Source organism: Anomaloglossus baeobatrachus, chromosome 8 (assembly GCF_048569485.1).
Source record: "Anomaloglossus baeobatrachus isolate aAnoBae1 chromosome 8, aAnoBae1.hap1, whole genome shotgun sequence".
In the NCBI taxonomy this organism is placed as follows: Eukaryota; Metazoa; Chordata; class Amphibia; order Anura; family Aromobatidae; genus Anomaloglossus; species Anomaloglossus baeobatrachus.
The window spans coordinates 71,828,887-71,854,238 of record NC_134360.1 but is presented as its reverse complement, the minus strand read 5'-3'; the positions used below and the strand labels follow the sequence as shown (position 1 = coordinate 71,854,238).

At 45.1% G+C, this 25,352-nt stretch overlaps 1 protein-coding gene across 4 annotated transcripts in view; it reads left to right on the top strand.

The window, feature by feature from the left end:
* CACNA1I (calcium voltage-gated channel subunit alpha1 I) overlaps nucleotides 1-25,352 on the top strand; it is a 1,217,075-nt gene that overhangs the window by 774,729 nt on the left and 416,994 nt on the right. For all 4 annotated transcript variants that reach the window (XM_075321783.1, XM_075321781.1, XM_075321782.1 and 1 more), the window contains one exon: nucleotides 23,206-23,365. In XM_075321783.1, coding sequence (XP_075177898.1) covers nucleotides 23,206-23,365 — 160 coding nt within the window. The remainder of the gene's footprint in view (nucleotides 1-23,205; nucleotides 23,366-25,352) is intronic.

The following is a 25,352-nucleotide window of genomic DNA, read 5'->3' as shown; positions in this document are numbered from 1 at the left end:
GGGGGTAACATCGGTAATCACTACATGACACAACCTCTGAGATCCACAGAATAAAGGATCCACTATATTTTTACTGTTTTTTTCTGTACAATGGCAACCTAGTTATACGGGGAACAGCCTTATTTACTGGTGGATAGCATTTTACGAGAGATGAATACCCCCTTTTAGATATTTGGCTGGTGGAGGGCCCTTGACAATTGTCCCTTTTTCTCTCTATATACCAAACTGACTGCAGATGCCCCTCTGTAGCAATAACACTAGGGTAATACACATTTGTAGCTAAGATCTAATAAAATTAATAGATTGAAAATTATGTATCAGTACTTCAGGCAAAGCTAAATTACTATTCTGAAGCCAATAGACCACATTTTCCATTATTTAATTCTGACCTTGATTAGAGACAATTCCTTTTCATGTATGAAGCTGTTATTTCTTGGAATGACTAGCCCTCTTTCTGTCAGACCCACACTAAATAATAGAGACTTCACAGACTTCGAGTAAGTTCATAAAAAGTCTTTATGTGATAATACTGATGATTTGGGCAATGAGATGGCGATTTGCCAGCTCTTCGTGATTCTTATTCATGAATGCCAATTAATCTTCTTCTGCTCTCTGTATTCGAGGTTGTAACTGTGCAATGAGAATAGTCGCCAGTGAATCCTAAAGTATATTGATTTAGTATAGTTTGTGCTACCTTTTAATATATTGTAATAGGATTTCATATACTAACAACGTCGAGTGCATTTTATGTGCCCCAAACGTATTGTTAACTTGTAAGGTGATATTCTACTGGAAGCGGATGGAAAATTTCATGATGGTGTTAAACATCATTAGCAATTGTGTTGGCCATGTTGTTATTAAAGAGGACTAAACACCAGGATTTTCCTATATAAGCTAAAGCCAGTGCTATACTGGCACTATCATGCTGATTCTATACATACCTTTAGTTGTTAGATCGGATGTATACTTTCTGAAATATAGGCAAGTAAAGTTTGTGAAATAACTATTATTTGATTGATAGCAGCTACAGAATATCTAATAGGTGGGTTGGGTTTTGCTAGTTATTCTCACCCCTGTCTGCTGCTTGGCCTTCCTCCCCTGTCTATGTTATAACAGGGGGAGGAAGGAGGGAGGAAGGACAGGGGGGGAAGGACAGGCAGGCAGACTAGCAAAACACAACCCACCTATTAGATGCACTATAGCTGCTATCAATCAACAGTGCATTTCACAAACTTTACTTGCCTGTATTTCAGAAAATATACATCTGATCTCACAACTAAAGCTATGTATAGAATCTTTCTTGCTCTCTTCCTCTTTCTTCCTCTCCCACCCCCCCTTTTTTTCTTACGTTATTCCCCTTTACATTTTCTCCCGATTCACGGACACATTACCATGCAGCATTAGTGTCACTCTTTTATTTCCACGCACTTTACTCATGCATAGATATCGCCCCTTTTTGTATATCTCTCACAGGTCAATTTTATAAATTTTTTGTATGTTTTTCTGTATATCCTATGTGATGTCATATTGAGATTTGTAATCTCCTTTTGTTATATCCTGTTTTGTCTAGTATCATTTTGTCCCTGATGAAGGCTCTTTTATGAGCCGAAGCGTTGAACAGAACCGTTTATGTGAATTATCACTTTGACAACCTTGAATAAATCACGAGCATGCCACAAACCCATTGACTCTTTCAATTTTTCCTGAACTGTGTGCTAGGGTTCTTCTCTAGTTTGTATGGACTTTTTTCTCCTGAGCACCAGACTAACAGCGGTTGAGCCTAGCATAATTCCTCTGTTGCTACTGAACTAAGACGTGACCCAAAGTAGTACAACAAAGTCACCACAAGGTGGCAGCAGAGTAGTCAGAGAGCCGAGTCAGCAACAGAAAGTCAAAACAATGTACGAGGTGTGAACAAACTCAAATTCAGAAGCAAGCAAAGGGGTCAGGAGCCGAACGGTAATAGAGAAAGCTGAAGGGAAAGACAGAGCCAAGTCAGGGGCAGGAATGCCCCCGGAAGAAGCAAGGGCGAAACGGCGTTGGGGTGGAGGGACCGGTCACACAGATCCAGGAATTACTTTACTATCAGGTAGCTATTGTAGCTTCCAACCTTGGAGTTACTAATGTTTACAATAGGGTAGCAGGCAATATTAAGTCACTTGGCACTTTATCCTTGTTTTGCCAGCTCAGTGGATATTTTTAGTGTTTCAGTGTCTGTATGGTCAATTCACTAGCAGCACTGCTATATGTAAATCTGCCTCAGTTTATGGTGGCCATGTATTCATAATGCACAGCTCCCCCTTATATATGTGGACTTTAGTATCTGGGTATATATTGTGTCCCCACTAGAGTTGAGCGCGGTTCGCGGTTCGAGGTTCTCCAGTTCGCGGCTCGAGTGATTTTGGGGGCTGTTCTAGATCGAACTAGAACTCGAGCTTTTTTGCTAAAGCTCGATAGTTCTAGATACGTTCGAGAACGGTTCTAGCAGCAAAAAAAACAGCTAATTCCTAGCTGGCTTTCCGCTGTAATAGTGTAAGTCACTCTGTGGCTCACACTATTATGACATTTCAGGGTATAGTGTGCGGGAACAGCGCATTCAGATCACTGCTGTATGTATAATGGCGATCGCCTTTATTTATTTATTTTTTTCCCTTGTCTTCCTTCCCTAAGCGCGCGCGTGTAGTGGGGAGGGCCAGCATGTCAGCCAATCCCAGACACACACACAGCTAAGTGGACTTTTAGCCAGAGAAGCAATGGCATGTGTGATAGGATGTCCATGTCACATGTCCCTGCATTATAAAACCGGACATTTTCCTCCAGCACGCCATTATCTGCCTTCTGCGTCCTTGGTGTCAGACATCACTGGCGCAGCTCCTATCGCCGATACTGCTGTATACGCTCCATACACAGCACTGGACAGCATAGGGATAGCACTTTCTATCAGTCCTTTTAAGGGCCCATATCGGCAGGGTCAGAGCCATAGGTGACAGAGTTTAAAACAGAGTTTAACAGCTACACAAGATGACAGCGTCTGTGTAGCTAAGGTCAGGGATTTCCTCGCTGCATTTCCCCATTAAGAGGGATAGAAAAGCAGGCTTCCATTCCTCTACCCAGAGACCCACAACCCTGCCACTGTACCCTCCTGCCCTTTGCACACTCCAACTCATTGTTACTAAGCCATTATACTAGCAAACACTGAGTGAACTTAGTGGCATCATAAACGTGGCTGTTGGACTTCTGTATTGCCCCAGTAGTGCAAAGATATTTGCAGCATGTCTGCCTGCATTGCACACTAAAACTCATTGTTACTAAGCCATTATACTAGCAAACACTGAGTGAACTTAGTGGCATCCTAAACGTGGCTATTGGACTTCTGTATAGTCCCACTAGGGCAAAGATATTTGCAGCATGTCTGCCTGCATTGCACACTTCAACTCATTGTTACTAAGCCATTATACTAGCAAACACTGAGGAAAATTAGTGGCATCCTAAAAGTGGCTGTTGGACTTCTGTATTGTCCCACTAGCACAAAGATATTTGCAGCACGTCTGCCTGCATTGCACACTCAAACTCATTGTTACTAAGCCATTATACTAGCAAACACTGAGGAAACTTAGTGGCATCCTAAAAGTGGCTGTTGGACTTCTGTATTGTCCCACTAGCACAAAGATATTTGCAGCACGTCTGCCTGCATTGCACACTCAAACTCATTGAGACTAAGCCATTATACTAGCAAACACTGAGTGAACTTAGTGGCATCCTAAACGTGGCTATTGGACTTCTGTATAGTCCCACTAGTGCAAAGATATTTGCAGCACCTCTGCCTGCATTGCACACTCAAACTCATTGTTACTTACTAAGACATTATAATACCAAAAATTGAGTAAACTTAGTGGCATACAAGAAGTGGCTGTTGTACTCCATTAGTGGCCCACTGGTGCAAATCTATGTGCAGCACCTCTGCAGGACACCCTCCTGCTCTGTTTTTAATAAGCTATAATGATAGCAAAAAATACTGCCATTTAGTGGCATCATAGAACTGGATGTTGTATTTCATTAGTGCCCCACTGGTGCCAAGTTATTTCTAGCACCTGTGCAGGACACCCTCATGCACATTTTGCTACGCTAATGTTATAGCAAACTCAGGGAATTCATTGCTGCATTTGATAATTCGGAGGGATAGAAAGTCAGGCTTCCTTTAGCTTTTCCTTCTGTTCATAGACAGCATCTCCAAGTCCACACCCGAAGAGCAATTTCTCCTCCACGTCTAAGGCGGGCTTTGCACGTTGCAACATCGGTAACAATGTGTTACCGATGCTGCAGCGATAGTCCCGCCCCCGTTGCACGTTCGATATATAGTGAAAGCTGCCGTAGCGATTATTATCGCTACGGCAGCTTTACACGCACATACCTGCCGTGCGACGTCCATCTGGCCGGCGTCCCGCCTCCTTCCTTAGGGGGCGGGTCGTGCGGCGTCACAGTGACGTCACACGGCAGGCGGCCAATTGAAGTGGAGGGGCGGAGATGAGCAGGATGTAAACATCCCGCCCACCTCCGTCCTTCTCATTGCAGCCGGGAGGCAGGTAAGGTGAAGTTCCTCGCTCCTGCGGCTTCACACACAGCGATGTGTGCTGCCGCAGGAATGAGGAACTACATCGTACCTGTCGCTCCCCCGGCATTATGGAAATGTCGGAGGCTGCAGCGATGATACGATGACGACGATTTTGCGCTCGTTCATCGTATCATCTAGGATTTACACACTACGACATCGCAAGTGACGCCGGATGTGCGTCACTTTCGATTTGACCCCACCGACATCGCACCTGCGATGTCGTAGTGTGCAAAGCCCGCCTAAGTGTGGAGAGGCAGCTAGTGCGCATGCGTGTGCCGATTTACCCCAGCTGCAGCCTAACTACAGTGTTTCGCCTAGTGAGTATGCTCAGCCTGACTGTGCCATTCCTGACGCTAAGTCTTCATTTCGGGATACAGCGCATGCTCCCACACTTAGTGTGAAAAGCCTCTTTGCACAGGTACTTGCATTCTGTGCCGGGTCTAAGTCCTGTTTTGTGCCGAGACACCATGCTAAAGCTGATAGTCTTTTTTCAGAGACTCTATTTCATGCAACTGACCATGCTCAGGCACTTACTGCATCAGAAACTAGGTCCGGTAATGAACTCTTTGGCCCTGCCCCTGATGTGGGGGGGGCCCATATAGACCACAGGGCATCAGGTGTCCTGACGATGTGGCCAGGAGACTCCCAAATGGCTTGCAGAGGCTCGCCCCTATGACTTGTCACCTCATTATTGATGGTCAGACGATGACTGGTGAGGTGTTTGTGTCGTGTCAGCCATGAGGTCATTATTGAAGTTGCGGTTCCAAATAGGACGCTAGTTATGCCACTCATGACGTGTCACTCTGCTTTTGTCTCCAGGAGGTGCATTGTGGTCCACCCTGGTTTGGGGCGGACCCAGGTTATAAAACGGGCTGGAGCCAACAAGGAGGTGCGCAGTCTTCTATTATGCTCCGAAAGAGCACACCTCCATGTGTTGAACCCATTGCGGCTTTAGGCCAGAGGTAAGCAGGGATAGGGCGTCGATGCAGGCCGCCACCACAGTTGGTAACGCAGAACGGTTAAGACCAGCTCCTGTCCTACAAGTCCTGCTTGTGCAGCCCAGTGGCATAAACAGGCCTGCTGCTGCTGATGCGCCTGCTGTCCACAGGTGTGGCCCCAATGCACACGGTGAGCGTACTGAATGGCCCCTGTGATGTTAACAGGGAGTTCCTGGGCTGGGTGGGCGTGTGGACCCTGTGACGCTAACAGGGCTCCCAGTCTCCAGATCCGAGTGGCGTCTAACTCGGTTCAGGCTACTATTAGTTTCATAGCCACACAGCTCTGTATCCTCCACCTAACCTTCCAGTTGCCAACCTCTCCTTTTCCATCTGGGAGCACGGTGGACACTGACTGCTGATGGGGATATATACCTTTCTCTTTCTTTTCTTATTAATTTTCGTTATATACCGGTAACATAGTATATACCACCGTATCCAAATCTGCCAGTCCCACCGTAACAGATGGTGTTTCTTCATCAAATGTTACTTTTGCTTAACCACCAAACCCACGGACAAAAACTTTTTTCCCCTTTCCAACAGACCTGTTCCCCTTTCCATCAGCATTTGTCCTTTTTCAACTCATTTGGTATATGACCAAAAGTGCAACTCTGCAGGGACACCGTACTCAACGCCGTCTCAGCACAGCAGCCAGCCCTCGGTCCCTCAGATGTGGACAAGTAAAAGACCATTTCCTCCTATCCATGACAAAGCGTTGAGATTCACTCTGTGCAGCACTGGTGTTTAGTGGAAAAGCAGATCTAAGATTGCGTACCACCTTCTGCAGATACTCCTGTATACATGCGTCCCTTTCTATGGCTGGAATTATTTCGCCAAATTTTGTCTTGTACCGGGGATCTAACAGTGTGGCAACCCAGTAGTTAGCATTACTTCGAATTTGTACAATCCGAGGGTCATGTTGTAGGTAGTGCACCAAGAAGGCGCTCATGTGTCTTGTGCATCCAGGAGGACCAAGTCCTTGGTGTGTTGGTGGCAGAGAGGTGAGAATCGTGCCTCCTTCCTCTGCCCTCTCCCCCCAACCTCGCACAACCTAAATGTGAGCAAGCTCTCACTCATCTGCTGAGTCTTCCATGCCCATCGCCAGTTCGTCCTCCATTTCTTCATGGGCTCCTGCACCTTCCTCAACAATTTTTGCTGATACTATGCGCCCTTGTTAATCCCTCTCCCCCACCGTCCCTTGACTTCTGCCTAGGTGCCGCTCACCGTCTGGACCTTGTAGATCTTATTATCCCTTCTGCATATGACTCCTCCTGTACTTCCTCCCCTTCCTCTTGGACCAACACCTGACTCCGAATAATGCATACAGTGTGCTCCATCATGTAGATGACCAGAATTGTCACGCTGAGAATGGCATCGCCAGTGCTAAAGATCTTCGTCGATATTTGTAAACTGTGTAGAAGGGTGCATAGGTCCTTGATCTGACACCACTCCAGCAGCGTGATCTGCACCACCTCTGGATCAAGTTAGCCCAGGGTATACGTCATACCATATTTCAGCAGGGCTCTGCGGTGCTGCCACAGACGCTGAAACATGTGCAGATTCAAATTCCTGCGGGTCGGAACATCGCATTTCAGGCGTTTAACCGCCAGACCCTAAGACTTCAGGAGCGATGAAAGTTGTTGAGCTGCTGGGTGCGAAGGATGAAAGTGAGCACATAGCAGCGTGCCCGCTGCACAAGGCCATGTAGGCCGGGATGGTATTTTAAAAATTGCTGGAGAATCAGATTCAACACGTGAGCCATACAAGGCACGTGTGTCACATTGCCCTGACGAAGGGCCGCAGACAGGTTTGCATCATTGCCGCACACGGCTGTTAAGTCACCAACGTAGTCCACTCAATCAATTTGTACTCCGTTCGCCAGGTGACAACGTGTTCCTTTCGTGCATAGTGCTGATGATGGGAAAGGAGTCGATGCCTGCGGCGCAGGTGGACGCAGGTTATGGTCACCCACTGGTTTGCGTTACCTTGACAGATACAGAACCACAGGCTGAATGTAGGTGGTGGGTATCTCACAGATGAAATACCATCATTCAGCTACAACCAATGGGAAGACACCACACCCTTTTTTAGGCCCCTCCTGTCTGCAGACCACTGCCAGACAAAGCTATGAACCTCTTGTTACTGTTACCCCCAGTTCAGTTTTATGAGTTTGTGTGCTTGTTACCTGACTACTTTTCCTGCTTGCTGTTTATGTACCTCGTTGGCCGATCCGCATTTCACCTCTGTTTGTTTTCTGATTAAGTCCTGGCCATCCCATTCTGTTCCTCTTCCTCAATTAATGTTTTGACCCTGCCTGACTACTATTCTCTGGAACTACAGCCTTCCACAGAATAAACAAGAACCATAGTCAGCTCACCCCTCTTCACTCCTGGACTCCAACCGATGCAGGGAACGCCCTGGCCCGGGCGGAAAGACAACTTCAAAAAAGGCAGAAATCCAGCATCAAGGAGAGCAGTGGATTAAAACTTGCTTTTATTGGAAAGGTAAAAACAAAAAGTGGTCCAGTGAGCACAGAGGCACAAGCATAATACTTGTGCCTCTGTGCTCACTGGACCACTTTTTGTTTTTACCTTTCCAATAAAAGCAAGTTTTAATCCACTGCTCTCCTTGATGCTGGATTTCTGCCTTTTTTGAAATACAGCCTTCCACAGGTATTGATCAACTTGGGCCCTGTGTAATTCCAAATCACTGTATAGGGGTTAAAGGGTTTCAGGGTTCTGGGTGTCCAGCTTGGTGAGTGGCTTGCCTCTAGCCTATCCTTTACAGTCCATCTGAGTGTGTCGATCCAGGCAGACGTTACACCGTGCCCTCTGCAGAAGGCCATGTAGGCCGGGATAGTGTTTTAAAAATTGCTGGACAACCAGGTTCAACACGTGAGCCATACAAGGCACGTGTGTCACATTGCCCTGAAGAAGGGTCGCAGACTGGTTTGCATCATTGGCGCACCTGACCTTCCCTGACTGCTGGTTGAGTGTAGACAACCATTGATGAAACTCGGTCTCAATCTCCAGAGCTATCCGTCCACAATTCCTCAGCGGTGTCTCACATTTCCCCTACATTTCAAAGTAAACATTTGACCGCCTGATGGCCTTGAGCTCTGCTGCCAGCATAGTAAGGAGGTGTGTGGGATTCCTTGGGCGCAGTTACAAGGAAGGGTGGCCTGACCACACATGGTTTGGGCCGAGGTGGAGGACCCACACGAGGTTAAGGAGGCAGAAGCAGTGGAGGAACTTGTACATACATAGGAAGGATTGACACACAAGTCGTGGGGACGGCAAGACTTGTACAGCAAACCCTTCTCCATCTCTCACCATAGTTACCCAGTGCCCAGTCAGCAACATGTAACTCTCCTGTCCATGCTTACTGGTCCAAGTATCTGTGGTGAAATGCACCCTGTCACACACAGAGTTTCTCAAGGAATCGGTGAGGTTGTGTGCGACCTGCTGTGGTAGTGCGGGCACGCCTTTCTTGGAGAAGGAGTGACGACTGGTCATCGGCTCTTGGGGCACTGCAATGGGCATAAGGTCTCGAAAATCCTCGGTCTCAAAAGGGTGTAAAGGCAGCCTTTCTGTTGCCAACAAGTTGCAGATGATGAAACTCAACCTCTTAGGCATGTCATGCCCTTCGAAATTCATGTAAAACACAGCAAGGGGACTCCAACCACAGTCTCCCTCGTTGCCACTAATTGGGCCACACACACCTCACTTGACTGGCATCAGTTGACCCCCCTTTTGAAAAAGAAAAAGATGCTTTGCATGAAGCACTCTCAAAAATACGCGTGTCTTTCCCGTCCCCTGGATGACCCAGGGGAAGAAAAGTCCTCTGAGAGCCATGACTTGTTCATCTTGGTTCTTTTAGAAACACAGCGAGGGGACTCCAACCACAGTCTCCCTCGTTGCCACTAATTGGGCCACACACACCTCACTTGACTGGCATCAGTTGACCCCCCTTTTGAAAAAGAAAAAGATGCTTTGCATGAAGCACTCTCAAAAATACGCGTGTCTTTCCCGTCCCCTGGATGACCCAGGGGAAGAAAAGTCCTCTGAGAGCCATGACTTGTTCATCTTGGTTCTTTTAGAAACACAGCGAGGGGACTCCAACCACAGTCTCCCTCATTGCCACTAATTGGGCCACACACACCCCACTTGACTGGCATCAGTTGACCCCCTTTTGAAAAAGAAAAAGATGCTTTGCATGAAGCACTCTCAAAAATACGCGTGCCTTTCCTGTCCCCTGGATGACCCAGGGGAAGAAAAGTCCTCTGAGAGCCATGACTTGTTCATCTTGGTTCTTTTACAAACACAGCGAGGGGACTCCAACCACAGTCTCCCTCGTTTCCACTAATTGGGCCACACACACCCCACTTGACTGGCATCAGTTGACCCCCCCTTTTGAAAAAGAAAAAGATGCTTTGCATGAAGCACTCTCAAAAATACGTGTGTCTTTCCTGTCCCCTGGATGACCCAGGGGAAAAAAAGTCCTCTGAGAGCCATGACTTGTTCATCTTGGTTCTTTTAGAAACACAGCGAGGGGACTCCAACCACAGTCTCCCTCGTTGCCACTAATTGGGCCACACACACCCCACTTGACTGGCATCAGTTGACCCCCCTTTTGAAAAAGAAAAAAATGCTTTGCATGAAGCACTCTCAAAAATACGTGTGCCTTTCCTGTCCCCTGGATGAACCAGGGGAAGAAAAGTCCTCTGAGAGCCATGACTTGTTCATCTTGGTTCTTTTACAAACACAGCGAGGGGACTCCAACCACAGTCTCCCTCGTTTCCACTAATTGGGCCACACACACCCCACTTGACTGGCATCACTTGACCCCCCTTTTGAAAAAGATGCTTTGCATGAAGCACTCTCAAAAATACGTGTGTCTTTCCCGTCCCCTGGATGACCCAGGGGAAGAAAAGTCCTCTGAGAGCCATGACTTGTTCATCTTGGTTCTTTTAGAAACACAGCGAGGGGACTCCAACCACAGTCTCCCTCATTCCCACTAATTGGGTCACACACACCCCACTTGACTGGCATCAGTTGATCCCCCTTTTCAAAATGAAACAGATGCTTTGCATGAAGCACTCTCAAAAATACGCGTGCCTTTCACCTCCCCTGGATGACCCAGGGGAAGAAAAGTCCTCTGAGAGCCATGACTTGTTCATCTTGGTTCTTTTAGAAACACAGCGAGGGGACTCCAACCACAGTCTCCCTCGTTGCCACTAATTGGGCCACACACACCCCACTTGACTGGCATCAGTTGACCCCCCTTTTGAAAAAGAAAAAAATGCTTTGCATGAAGCACTCTCAAAAATACGTGTGCCTTTCCTGTCCCCTGGATGAACCAGGGGAAGAAAAGTCCTCTGAGAGCCATGACTTGTTCATCTTGGTTCTTTTACAAACACAGCGAGGGGACTCCAACCACAGTCTCCCTCGTTTCCACTAATTGGGCCACACACACCCCACTTGACTGGCATCACTTGACCCCCCTTTTGAAAAAGATGCTTTGCATGAAGCACTCTCAAAAATACGTGTGTCTTTCCCGTCCCCTGGATGACCCAGGGGAAGAAAAGTCCTCTGAGAGCCATGACTTGTTCATCTTGGTTCTTTTAGAAACACAGCGAGGGGACTCCAACCACAGTCTCCCTCATTCCCACTAATTGGGTCACACACACCCCACTTGACTGGCATCAGTTGATCCCCCTTTTCAAAATGAAACAGATGCTTTGCATGAAGCACTCTCAAAAATACGCGTGCCTTTCACCTCCCCTGGATGACCCAGGGGAAGAAAAGTCCTCTGAGAGCCATGACTTGTTCATCTTGGTTCTTTTAGAAACACAGCGAGGGGACTCCAACCACAGTCTCCCTCGTTGCCACTAATTGGGCCACACACACCCCACTTGACTGGCATCAGTTGACCCCCCTTTTGAAAAAGAAAAAGATGCTTTGCATGAAGCACTCTCAAAAATACGCATGTCTTTCCCATCCCCTGGATGACCCAGGGGAAGAAAAGTCCTCTGAGAGCCATGACTTGTTCATCTTGGTTCTTTTATAAACACAGCGAGGGGACTCCAACTACAGTCTCCCTCGTTTCCACTAATTGGGCCACACACACCCCACTTGACTGGCATCACTTGATCCCCCTTTTCAAAATGAAACAGATGCTTTGCATGAAGCACTCTCAAAAATACGCGTGCCTTTCCCGTTCCCTGGCTGACCCAGGGGAAGAAAAGTCCTCTGAGAGCCATGTCCACATTGTCAGTGGACAGACACGTGTGCTTATCTGCCAGCAGACCCCCAGCAGCACTGAAGACAGGTTCCGAGAGAACGCTGGCTGCAGGACACGACAAGATCCCCAAGGCATACGTGGCAAGCTCAGGCAATTTATCCAGTTTGGAAGCCTAAAATGAGCAGGGCTCAAGTTGCACAGTAATGGCATCGATGTTTCCTTGCATATACTCATATATCTGTGTCTCCTCCTCTTTTTCCTTGTCCAGCTCTTTTGTTTTCGCATGAGTATATGTCCTTGTCACTTTCCCATGTGTTTGTGTTGTGTTGTGAGTTGTTTATCACCTTTTGGACACCTTTGAGGGTGTTTTCTAGGTGTTTTTATGTGTTTGTGATTGCCTGCCATTGTTTCCTATGCAGTTCGAGTTCGGTTCGTCGAACGTTCGACGAACCGAACTCGAACGGGACCTCCGTTCGGCGAACCGACCTCGAGCCGAACCGCGACCGGTTCGCTCATCTCTAGTCCCCACAGGATTAACTCTGTTTTTTAATGTTTGTTATGTGTTTTTTAATGAATGTAATAAAAATTTAAAATTTTAACATGAGCCACTTATTTGTTGCCTGATTTGGGGACAATTCTGAGTTGATCTAGTTGTTACAAGTGGCATGAATATTTCAGGTAACTTGTTGATTAATTGTACAAAGACGTGACACGAAGTAGTACAGCAAAGTCACCACAAGGTGGCAGCAGAGTAGTCAGAGAGCTGAGTCAGCAACAGAAAGTGAAAACAATGTACGAGGGGAGAACAAACTCAAATTCAGAAGCAAGCAAAGGGGTCAGGAGCCGAACGGTAATAGAGAAAGCTGAAGGGAAAGACAGAGCCAAGTCAGGGGCAGGAACGTAAGTCAAGTACTGGGAAGTCCAAACTACAAACAAAGCGGGATGGGTCCAGGGGGGACAGACAGACACAGGTTAGGCGGGAGAGGGTGCATGGTAGGACAGATTGGGTACCTCAACAGAGCCAGCTACAGACACTATGAAACTATCACTGGCACTGAACCAGAGGTATAGCACCCAGATATAGCATCCTGGAAACCAGAATGAGGCAGGGAGAAATTAACCCCTGACATGACCAGGCCGGAGCTGGGAGATACCACAGCCGCAGATACCAGCCTGGGTCATGATAGTATGGAGGTTTTTAGTCAATAATGGAGATATAAATTAGGATTGTAGATCATCCATTGGCACAAAAGAAATCCTAATCAGTTCTTCGTTCCGCCCTCTCACAATCGTAGTTAATTACCAGTTTCTGAAATTCCTAATTAGTAAATTAGAAAGTGCCCGACATTAAACAGACAAGAGCTTTTCATATGATAGTAACACTAAACGTTATCCTTCTGTTGGATCGTGAAAGAGAGCAGACTCCAAAGCAGAATCAAAATTTACTGAGCCCATTTCTGCACAGAGAAAGTCGCCAGATTAATGACATTTGGAAATGCAGCCATCTGTTTGCCGACAAAACCAGATATGAATGGAGTGTATTCTTGTTACAGTTCCAGCACTACTGGGGCATGGACAACATGTCAGCACTTTTTTCTCTCTGTATTCACAAATAAGGCTAAAATCTCTACAAGTTTTATTACAATGTGCTGTTTTGTAGGGATTGAACTCCTGCGCTCCCATGATAAGCTGTTGGTGAGTGTTTGATGTTGCATAATTTCTACACCATTTCTGCACCTATTATGTAAATTAGGATTCTTGCATTACTTTTTTGGTATTTTTTTATTACATGTGCTATCACCCTTTTTAACGCTGCATTTTTTGTCACTTTTTGGTGTTAATGTTTTAAATAGAGCTGCTTTGTTTTTAATACTTGACAAAAAGACTGACGGCACTCTCAAAACTGCAATGTGAACAGGTGCATAACTGAACACATTGCAGTTTTGGGAGTGCCGTCGGTCTTTTTGTCTACATTAGTGGGGGTCATGCCTTCTGACTGTGCACCCCTCCCCCACTAACTACAGGTGATTTTATTCTCTATAAACAGTTCCTACTTGCCCATACATGAGAGATTTTTAAACCCAGAGAGTGGCTTCAGTTCAGAGTAGGTACCCAATATATGAGATATGCCATGACGTGGCTACTGGGCAGATATAAAAATGGCCATTTTTGTTTTTAATACTACTTGACAAAACGTTATTGATACAGTCATGTGCAGATTACATGCATTTTTTTATGCTTTTCTACACATTTCCATATTTTACCTGCACATTTTCTGCAATTAATGAAATTCTATTGGGAAAATCTGTATAAAAAATTCAGTGCACCCACAAAAGAAATGGACATGTTGAGGACTAGAAACACACATCGCAGGTCAGTTTACACTGAGGAAAAAAGAAGGGCAGAGGGCAGGAGATTTTTATAACTGCCATCCACTTTACGCGAACTGTAAGACGCTACGTTTTTGATGGAGGGAAAATACACTGCATCAAAAACTCACTCAAACCTGTGGGCATACTGTAAATCCTTACAAGTAATTCTTTTAATAAATTTTATTTTACATTTTTATATGCATACTATGGAGCATTGCTGACTAGCATTTTTTTGTCTTATGGTGAGTTGGAATGAAAAAAAACCCAAAAAAACAGTGCTTGCTCCAATTTGCAGCGTATCTTGGATGGTGCGCACCCATAAAAGTCTATGGGTGCATGCAAAACATTTGACTGGACTCAGATGACATCTGAGAGCAGTCCAACATACAGTACGTCAACACAAACAATGGAGAAGATGGAGAAATGATGTTCTCCATCTCCTCCACACCTCTTGTGAGAGAATCAGATCATAGTAAACGAAACTCGGCTAACACTTGCAGCAGAGTGTGAGCCGAGTGTCATTTGCATAATGCATCCGATTCTTTCTCATGAGAGACTCATCAGATGCTATACGCTAGCTTGTAAAGTGTGGAAAAATGCCATAAATATATAATACTTACAGTGTGCCTTATTTTTTCCTATTAGCTTTAAGGTAACATGTGACGCAAAAAAAAAATTGCTATTCTGTATAGTACTGATCTGCAATCAGAAACTGTAAAGGCTGCTTTTCACGCAGCGACATTGCTAGCAAATCGCTGCCCGTGGCAGACAAAATCGCTAGTACTTGTCACACGGACTTACCTTCCTAGCGATGTCGATGTGGGCGGCGAACAACCTCTTTTTTAAGGGGGAGGTTCATTCGCCGTCACAACGACGTCACACAGGAGCCCGCCAATAGAAGCGGAGGGGCGGAGACCAGCCACATTAATGACACGCCCACCTCGTTGCCGGCAGGATGCAGGTACATTGCTGCTGTTCGTCGTTCCCGGGGTGTCACACATAGCGATGTGTGCTGCCTCAAGAATGACAAACAACCTGCGTCCTGCACCAGCAACGATATTTGGAAAATGAACGTGTCAATGATCAATGATTAGGTGAGTAATTTTGATCGTTAACACTTGTTCATAGGTGTCACACGCAACAACGTCACTAATGATGCCAGATGTGCGTCACGAATTCCGTGACCCCGACGACATATCGTTAGCGATATCATTGCGTGTAAAGCCCCCTTAAGGGATGCAAAAAATTACATGTAACAGTTGCATCTCCCATACAAAGGCCTCACTGCCACTTGCGGGCGGGTGTGCATGTATGCGGCATAGCATTGCGAGCGTGCGTGCGACAGAGCATTGTGGGTGTGCGAGCGTGCATGTGGTAGAGCATTGCAAGCGTGCGTCTAGCAGAGCATTGCAAGCATGCATGTGGCAGAGCAATGGGCGTGCTGCTGAGCATTGCGGGCGGATGTGCGTATGGCAGAGCATTGGAGGACAAGGGCATGCAGAATGCTATGTGGGGAGCACTATGCAGCTGTCTTCAATGACACTTTATACATTATGATCACTTTACGGTCACCAACAATATGGCTCTGCACTGTGATCCTAAACTGCATCTTCCTTATCTTTTTGGAAACACCCAGATTGGGAGGGGGAGGTGACATCACACAGGAGAGCAGATTCTGCCCACTTTTACTGCAGCTGTAATGTGAGCTAGTTCTACAGTAGCTCTACAGCAGGATTTCAGCAGCTGCTTCCTCTAGTGTTTAAGAGTGTGAAATATCAGACTTTTATTTTTTTTATATTTTGCTCAATTAAAAACAAATAATATTATTTAAACAAAACATTAAAACATTAATACTTTACATTTTTTCAGTTATTGATTTTTTTTTACGACACCTTCCCTTTAAAGAAGCAATACCATCAAAGTTTTTATCCACTTAATATATTGCAATCATCATATTATACAGCACTGTGTATTTACAATTGCCTCACTTTGCCTACCCAGTTAATTCTTCTCTTTTCCATTAGGTCTATGACATCATGTGTTTAAAATAAGACTATCTGAATTCTTCTAATCTCTATGTAGAAACCATAAATGTCTTTTTTTTTATATGAGTTAACATTAGAACTACAAATCTAGGTCACTGAAAACACTTCGTATTTCTACTGATATCGCATGAAGGGAAAAGAGACTTCCTGTCCCTACATAGAGCTTAAAATGATTCAGCTAGTCTTTTTTTTATTCACGTGATGTCATAGACCTAATGGAAAACAGAAGACTTAACTGGGCAGAAGGGCAAAAAGAACAATTGTAAGTACACAGTGCTTTGTAATATGATGATTACAATACATTAAGAAGGATAAAAACTTTAATGGTACTGCTTTTTTAATTAAAAAATAAATAGTTCTTGGTGGAAGTTTTTGTTACAGTTGATCTCTAATTTTGTATTGGCGTTTAAAAGATTCATGCCGTTCATACTCATGAAATGGTACCATTTCTATAATCCCATACCTTATATCCATATGACTCCTGATATAGAGCCACAGAAAGGGTATTTCTCTCAAAGTAAATCAGAATCAGTAGAATAAATAGCAATGTTCTTTCACTATTCATACATGGCAGCTATTCTAATACTGGGTAGCACCTTATGATGGCACAAGTATTGCCTATAGCGCTCTACTGTTAGACTGTAGACACTTGGTATGCCTCAATTATGGTCTATGAATGAAACTTTGCTATATCTATAAGTTCATACTTAGGTATCCATGACCAGAGGGCCTCCAAAACATATGTCTTTATCCCGACACATCTTTAAAAAATTAAAAAATTTAAAACTGGCATAATTTTTTGGTCTTTCTCTCATACGTGATCTGGAATTACATCAGAGCACCCTGGGTTGTGACTATGGAGCAGCTTATGGAGTAGCTACTCATATCCCAGCTGGAATCACAGTGATAACTTTGGGATCACAAGCAGAATTAGGATGCTACAACAAATATAGTGAACCAGGTGGATTAGCCACATAAAATAACTGACAACTACCAGCAGACTATTGGAAGATTAAATAGGGTGAAGTGTTATCCTATTGGCCATAGCCATAGAATAAAATTTTAAATTATGCTCTTTAACCAGTCCAAAACTATGCTGGTTAGCAGAAACATATACACTTAGTGATACAACAAATTGCTTTTTTGGCTTCTGTGCCATCCAGCAATGGCAGCATCACTGCATTGTCCATCATCCCCCCTACCCTCAGAGTAATTGGGGCCGTTCTTGGTGACAGGGGTAGATGTTACACCTCGTGGCTCTCCTGAGGCAGTCTCCCATTCCTTGCCTGCCACGAGCGCTCCTGCTCAGCAGTGCCGAAGGTCTGCCAGACTGCGCAGTGTGCAGGAGATACCTTCTCAGAGAGGCAGCAGAAGGGTGACACCTAGTGGTTCTCCTGTTACAAGGAGTGAAGCGGTCTCCCATTCCTGGCCTGCCACAGGTCCTCCTGCTCAGCGGCCCCGAAGGTCTGCGAGGTTGCGCAATGTGCAGAGGTTTGCTGCTCAGGGAAGCAGTGAGACTCCCGTTATCTCTGCACATTGTGAGACCGAGCATCCCGCCTCTATTTCCCAGAGGCAGGAGGGTGAGCATGTGCAATGCGTGGTGGGTCCTGATTCGCCCACTGACGTCACACGGCTTGATGACAAGGCTGGTGACGTGGTGAATCCTGACTGGCCAGGCTGGGACGTCGTGGACCCTGATTGGGTCAAGTCCGTCATCTCTGCCTCGCGCCCGCCCTTGGGTGGAGCTACACCTCCTTAAAAGCTCCCCCTGCCATCATGGCGGCGCGCGACCATCCTTCTATGTTTGGATGTCTGGCAGCGTGCTGCCACGCCACTGCTCAGGCATTACTGTCTTTTGTGGGCTTGGCCCTTGCTGCTTAGGCAGCACCTGGTTTGCAGGCCGTGTTCCTGCCTTGCTGCTCCGGCAGTATCCCCTTCAACAGGCCGTGTTCCTGTCCCAGGTGAGCTCCTCAAGTCTCCACCGGACTCACCTGGTTATTGAAAGCACACGTGCGTGGGCACCTCTGTGCTACCCTCGTGCCATATTCTCGTGACTTCCACTGGCACACGTGCGTGGGCACCTCTGTGCTTCCCCGTGCAACAGGTACACCAAGCCGTGAGATCCGTGCCATACAACCTTCACGGGTTAGGGCAGACCGGTGTACATAGATCGTCTGTGACATTCCAGACGATCTCTAGCAGTAACCCGCTCACTCTTCACCCACCATAGCAGCGGTCCCTTACACCGCACAGTGGACCTTGACCGGCGGAAGCTGTCCATTTCCCATCTTGGCACGCTTCCCCGGGTCCCCCTCGTAACAGGAAGACATCATTGGACATGGTCAGGTAAATATGTTACAGTTAGGAAATCTGACTCCTTAAACTCAAGAGGAACATAAAAAGAGCTTGCGCAAATCAAGCAATTGTTGACCTGGTTGACCCATGTCTAATGTTTTGCAAGGCAACTGTGCCAACCAATAAGTCACTAAACTGTCCATAACCCAAATTAAGTTCATCAATATTTTTTGCATTTCATAGAGATGGATGTTTTCAAAGGAAAATCCATTTGCGTATTATTTATAAATAACACTTCCCTTTTAACCATTTAATTATCACACTGTTATTCAACTTTATAATGCTGAGCCTGTTTTAATTTTAGGTTTTTTTTGCATTTCCACATACAGTGTGCAATTTTTTTCCGTGTTGATGGTATTTATCAATTTTACAATTTTTGGGTACAAATAATATTGCTTTATTTTTATTAACTATTTTCTGGAAAATGGAAAAAAAAATAGCATTTCCACTATAGTTTTTTTTACATTTATTTTCAAGGCACATAATGTAGTTTACTGTGTTGTAAGAGGATATTTCCAGCAACAAGGTCCAAAATTGAATTTAAAAAATACAAAAAATGTATTTCATGGTCATTAAAAAGAGTTCCTCATGACATCATAGTGAATTTGCTGGGAGTACGTGTTTCAAAGATGTTGTTCTTAGTCTGTCTCTAATGAATGTGGACATACAGATCTAGTTAAAAGGATGCAATAGTTTGCTGTGTTACCTTTATTCTACTTATGACAGGGTTACAAAGAAAAAGTCCAGCTTGGTAAACAGCATATCATAAGTCCCAGATGTGCCAGTCCGTACAGCTATGGTTTCCGCACAAAGTCTCCTTCAGCTTTCCAGCCCAACCACACACTGAAGTTCTGGCTGTCTATTTATGCTGTGCTAATCATGCACCTGTGCACATCAGGCATTGCCTCAAAACCTGAATGATCAGAGAAGATCCAGGCCCAGGATTAAACTTTTTCTCTGCTGCTCACCAGTGCAAAAAGCACATGCTAGGAGGAATATAGCTCACATCAACCACCATAAACTTTACTGCATCAAAGCATGAAATAAAGTTGTGCATGGCAGTAGCACAGCTCCTATAGATGAGCATACAACCTTGAGCACCTGCCTCTCCTTGTCTCCTCACCACTTTCTAACAAAGGATTGTGAACCATGTAGCCCTCCGTGGTTCTTTTATTTTGCATTTAGCCATTTCTAACAGGCATGTACTCTTGGCAAGGCTAAAGCTGGGGTCACACTAAACGACAGCGACAACGACGTCGCTGTTACGTCACCATTTTCTGTGACGTAGCAGCGACCTTGTAAGTCGCTGTTATGATCGCTGCTTAGCTGTCAAACACAGCAGCCGAAGCAGCGATCATAACGACACGCGTTGCTGTGCTGCAATATGTGCAGAGAGCAGGAAGCCGCGCACACTGAGCGCTGGCTCCCTGCTCTCCTAGCTACAGTACACATCGGGTTAATTACACGATGTGTACTGCAGCTACATGTGCAGAGAGCAGGGAGCCGCGCACACTGCTTAGCGCTGGCTCCTTGCTCTCCTAGCTACAGTACACATCGGGTTAATTACACAATGTGTACTGCAGCTACATGTGCAGAGAGCAGGAGCCGGCGCTGGCAGCGTGAGAGCGGCGGAGGCTGGTAACGAAGGTAAATATCGGGTAACCACCTTGGTTACCCGATGTTTACCTTGGTTACAGCTTACCGCAGCTGCCAGATGCCGGCTCCTGCTCCCTGCTCGCTTCATTTCGTCGCTCTCTCGCTGTCACACACAGCGATGTGTGCGTCACAGCAGGAGAGCGACGACCAAAAAATGAAGCTGGACATTCAGCAACGAGCGGCGACCTCACAGCAGGGGCCAGCTCGTTGCTGGATGTCACACACAGCGACAGCGACGGGACGTCGCTGCAACGTCACAGAAAATGGTGACGTAGCAGCGACGTCGTTGTCGCTGTGTGTGACACCACCTTAAGACCTTTGTTGGGCCCCCAACTGTAGATTCAACTAATCAACACTCTACATCAAATTGAAGGGTGGAGTGACAGAGGGAGTCACTATGGGCCACAGCATCTAGAAGGTTTATTGTTGTGCCATCACTTAAAGAGGTTTTCCACTACTCAGACAAGCCCTTCTCAATCTGGTTGGTTGCCCCATTACAATAAAACCTCATAACCCCTCCGGTGAGGGCGCCATTCCCCTGGTGTCGCCCGTTGCTCTCTTGAGGCTCACATGAAGTTGTTGCATCGCGTGAACCCTGCACCCAATCAGGATCGACTTTGCTGTCCCCACCTTCGAATGATTGAAAATCAAGAGGAAATTTGAACTGTGGGTGACATTTCACTTACTATTGATGTTTGATATGTCTGAAGGGGAACCCCAGGTCAAGATACCCGGTCACAGCCAGGTTCTCAGGTCAAGAGACTGTTGATTTTTCCTTGATGTCATGATGAAGGAGACAAACTTCTCTGAAACACATCGACTTGACTAAAAGAATAGAGATGAAATAATCAACATCTGGTTTTCTGGTGATAGCGTGGTATACATCCGATCTTTCCTCTGTTACTTCTGAAGGGGAACTCCGAGAGAGCGAGTGCCGACACCACTGGACCAGCATCAGAGATGACAATAGATATTTTCTTTTTAACGGGGATGCATATACTCAGATACAGAAGGGCTTGTCAAAGTAGTGGACAATCCCTTAAAGGTCTTCCCCATGACAGCAGGTGTCCTCTGACAGTGCAGTCATAGGGATCCACATTGTCAGCAGTGGAGTCAGATAGTTTAAGTAGCTGTTGTATTCTGATGGCCGCTAACAGTTATCTCCCTACTCCTGTGATATTGTCACAGTGATATCTCTATTTTTGGATACTAGTGACAAATTCAGGGTTTTACCATCTGGGACTCTTCATCTAAACGTGGTTTCTTTTCTTTCAGGTCATCATAAGTTAATGTCAGTTTTGTTGTCCAGCAGTTCTTAACTGAGTGTTTCAGTTGCACTCACTTTGTGGCCACACCCTTTCAGGTTTAAATAGAAGTGTCTTCCCAGCATTCCTTGCTGAAGATACAAGCTCATTTGTTCTCTGGCCGCCTTCGAGGAAGGTTATGCTGTGAAGGTTTCCTGCTCTCAAGCTTTATCCTGATTTGTTGCTTTCCCCCCCTGTTTGTTTTACCTTACCTTGTCTCTTGTTAGTGCAGCAGTGGCGTCTAATGTACCTCACTTGCTCTCCACTAGTCAGGGCATCTTTAGGGTCTTCTCAGGTTCCTGCTCAGCGACAATTGCGGAGACTGTATAGGGACTGGCTAGGAGAATAGGGACAGCTGCAGCGGAGAATAGGAGGTGTCCCATCATCCCCTCTCACTAGTTCCAGGACCCCCTGCTGTTGTGTCCCTGGTGTCCCCTTTGTTACTTGTGTTTTGTTGTGCATCATATGTATGTAAGTCTGAACAACACCCTCCGCCACGCTTGTCGTACCTGGCAAGCGTGACAAATATATAGTTGCGCAGCAGCAGGCACACATGCAAAGGAAATTATTCAAAATTAAACTAATTTATGCATCATTCTGAGAAAAAATTATTATGGATCGCTCTTGGTCTTAAGGGTGCTTTACATGCTGCGACATCGCCAGCGAAAGCTAGCGATGTCGTGCGCGATAGCACCTGCCCCCTCGTGCGTGCGACATGTAGTGATCGCTGCTGTAGCGAACATTATTGCTACGGCAGTGTCACAAGCACACACCTGGTCAGCGATGTCGCTGTGACCGCTGAACAATCCCTCAAGGGGGAGGTGCGTTCGGCGTCATAGCAACGTCACTGCGGCGTCACTAAGTGGCCGGCCAGTAGAAGCGGAGGGGCGGAGATGAGCTGGACGTAACATCCCGCCCACCTCCTTCCTTCTGCATTGCCGGTGGACGCAGGTAAGGAGATGTTCGTCGCTCCTGCGGTGTCACACATAGCGATGTGTGATACCGCAGGAACAAGGAACAACATCGCTAGTGCCCAAACAACAATATTTGGTTTTTGAACGACCTCTCCAAAATCAACGATTTTAACCACTTTTGGGATTGTTGAAGGTCACTCGTAGATGTCACACGCTGTGATGTCGCTAACGGCGCCAGATGAGCGTCACAAACACCGTGACCCCAACGATATATTGTTAGCGATGTCGCAGCGTGTAAAGCACACTTTATCCTTAACAACTTTCAGCAGTCTCTTTATCATATTAAAAGTCAACAGTTTTACCATCTGTGTGTTGTGATCCAGTCATTGCTTTCCATGGGCTCTGTTACTATTATGTTGTATGCATGAGTTGGAACATTTAACTACTGAGATCAACCCATCAATTTTCGATGGGAGAAACTGCTGTTGTTTCTGTCAAAATGTTCTGTCATCTGGGGTTTTTTTGTTTCCTCTCCCTGTGCTCCTTGCGTACTTAACTTGTCACTATCCGCCATGACCATCTTTCATTGTGCGTCATCTCATCTTTGCCCCATGCTGTCCGTGATTTAGTCTTTCACATACTATTTTTACATATTCCTTCACAATTTCTTCTTCCATTTCTGCTGTTTTTTTGTTTCACTCCTCTGCAGGTATGAGGATCCTGGTAAACTTGCTACTGGATACGTTGCCTATGCTGGGGAATGTCCTTCTTCTTTGTTTTTTTGTCTTCTTCATATTTGGAATCATTGGGGTGCAGCTTTGGGCAGGACTTCTTCGTAATCGATGTTTCTTAGAAGAGAACTTCACAATGTAAGTCCATTTGTACATTTATGACTTTATATATGTTTGTGTACTTTTTTCTTGTTTATGTGTTTCAATGTTATTCTTCAACACCTTAGAAATATTTAACTTCTATACACAATTTAAAACTTTGCCTCATTCCATAATACCAAAGCTGAAAAATGACAAAGAATGATATGGAAGGGTTCTCCGTTCACTAATATATAAGAAGGACAATACCTGGGAATACTTTATAATAATAAAATAAATAATACTTACCTATCCAGAATTACCAACTCCCTCTTGTTTTTCTGCGGCTCTGGTTCCCCTTTGATCAATTGGCTCAAGCCAATCACAACAGTGACCAAATCGCTGTAGCTAGTGATTACCTGCAGCCATCATTTGCCCATCTGTACTGAACAGGAAGTATGGGGACCAGCGTGGGACCAGAATATTATATTATTATTATTATTATATCATATTAATATATTATTATTATTATATAATATATTATATATATTATATTATTATTATACTATATTATATGAAATTAGATTGTCAAGGAATCAGTAAGGTGTATATTATATGATTTATTCTTTTAAACTATACTGAGGTTTTTTTTTAAGTAGGTGGACAACCTCCTTTAACAGTTAATGCTTCATGACAGATTTATCCTTCATGCTGATAAGACGGTACAGCTTCTGTACCTGTGTAATCAGCTGAAAGAGCCCAACTGGTAAACACAGATGGGCTAATGTTGTAACGATTATGATTGGTGTTTTCACTGATCTGAGCAGTGTACCCCCTCATATGCCACTATCAATACCGAAGGTAGCACATAAAGAGTATGATAGAGGACTGAATCGTGATTGTTTGTGTTGATGGGTTACTATGACATATTGATGGCCTACAAATGGCCCCTGAGTAGAGATGGGCGAATCTGATCAGCAAAGATCGGAAAATGTTAAACTCATAGGATCTTTGGCCAGATAGGATTTGGATCGGACATCCGAACATTTACCACAAAAGTCAGCAATCTTGCCAAGGATTGGAAAAATATTCAGATGGCAAAAAACATCCTCTACCTGCCCATCACAGCCATGTCAAGTATTAGCATGGCTGGGATTGACCACTGTAAAAAAAAAAAGAAAAGGAAGAAAAAGGGTTAAGGCAATATATACTTACCCAGTCTCCCTTCAGCTGCAGCGCTAGTTTCAGCGCCGATATTTATCCCTCATACATATTCACTGCTTTGCCCACCCACCAGCGTCTCAGATTGGCTGCAGTCAGATCGTGCCCCACCCTCTGAGACAGCATCTGTGATTGGTTGGAATCAGAAACACTGTCTGTGTCCATATAATGGTGTAAAGTAAAAAAAATAAATAAATAAAATTGGTGTAGGGTCCCTCCTGTATTGATACCAGCACAGATGAAGCCATGGCTACAAGTTGCAGCCCTCAGCCGTGCGCTTATCGTGGCTGTGTATCAAAACAAGAGGAACCGCATACGGCTTTTTTTAATAAAATATTTAACTAAATAAGTAATTAAAAAATCCGGTTGGCGATCTCAGGTGGGGTCAATGATCCTGAACCGACCCGATCTTTGACAGAATCGCTCATCTCTATTCCTAAGGTTGCCACACATTACTGTCTATCAAATCTCACAGGAGTTGAAGTCTTATAAGCCACTTGTGAGTCAAATACTGAAAGGCTAGGAAATGCATTCCACTGCAAATAGTGCAGTGTGTTACCTATACAATTTTAGTATCAGATGTTCAAATCCCCTTGAAAGACTAAAAAAAATGTAAAAATATATATTTTTAAGTGTTTAAAAAATAGTAGAACACTTTCCCCAAAATTCCTATTTTCCTTATAAAAAATAGTTTAATCTAGAAAAAAATCCATGCCCTTTCAAGACGACACATACTTGGTATGGCCATGTCCGCAGTGATGCCTACTATAACACTATATCATTATTTATCCCAGTGAACGCCACAAAAAAATAAAAAAGTGTCAAA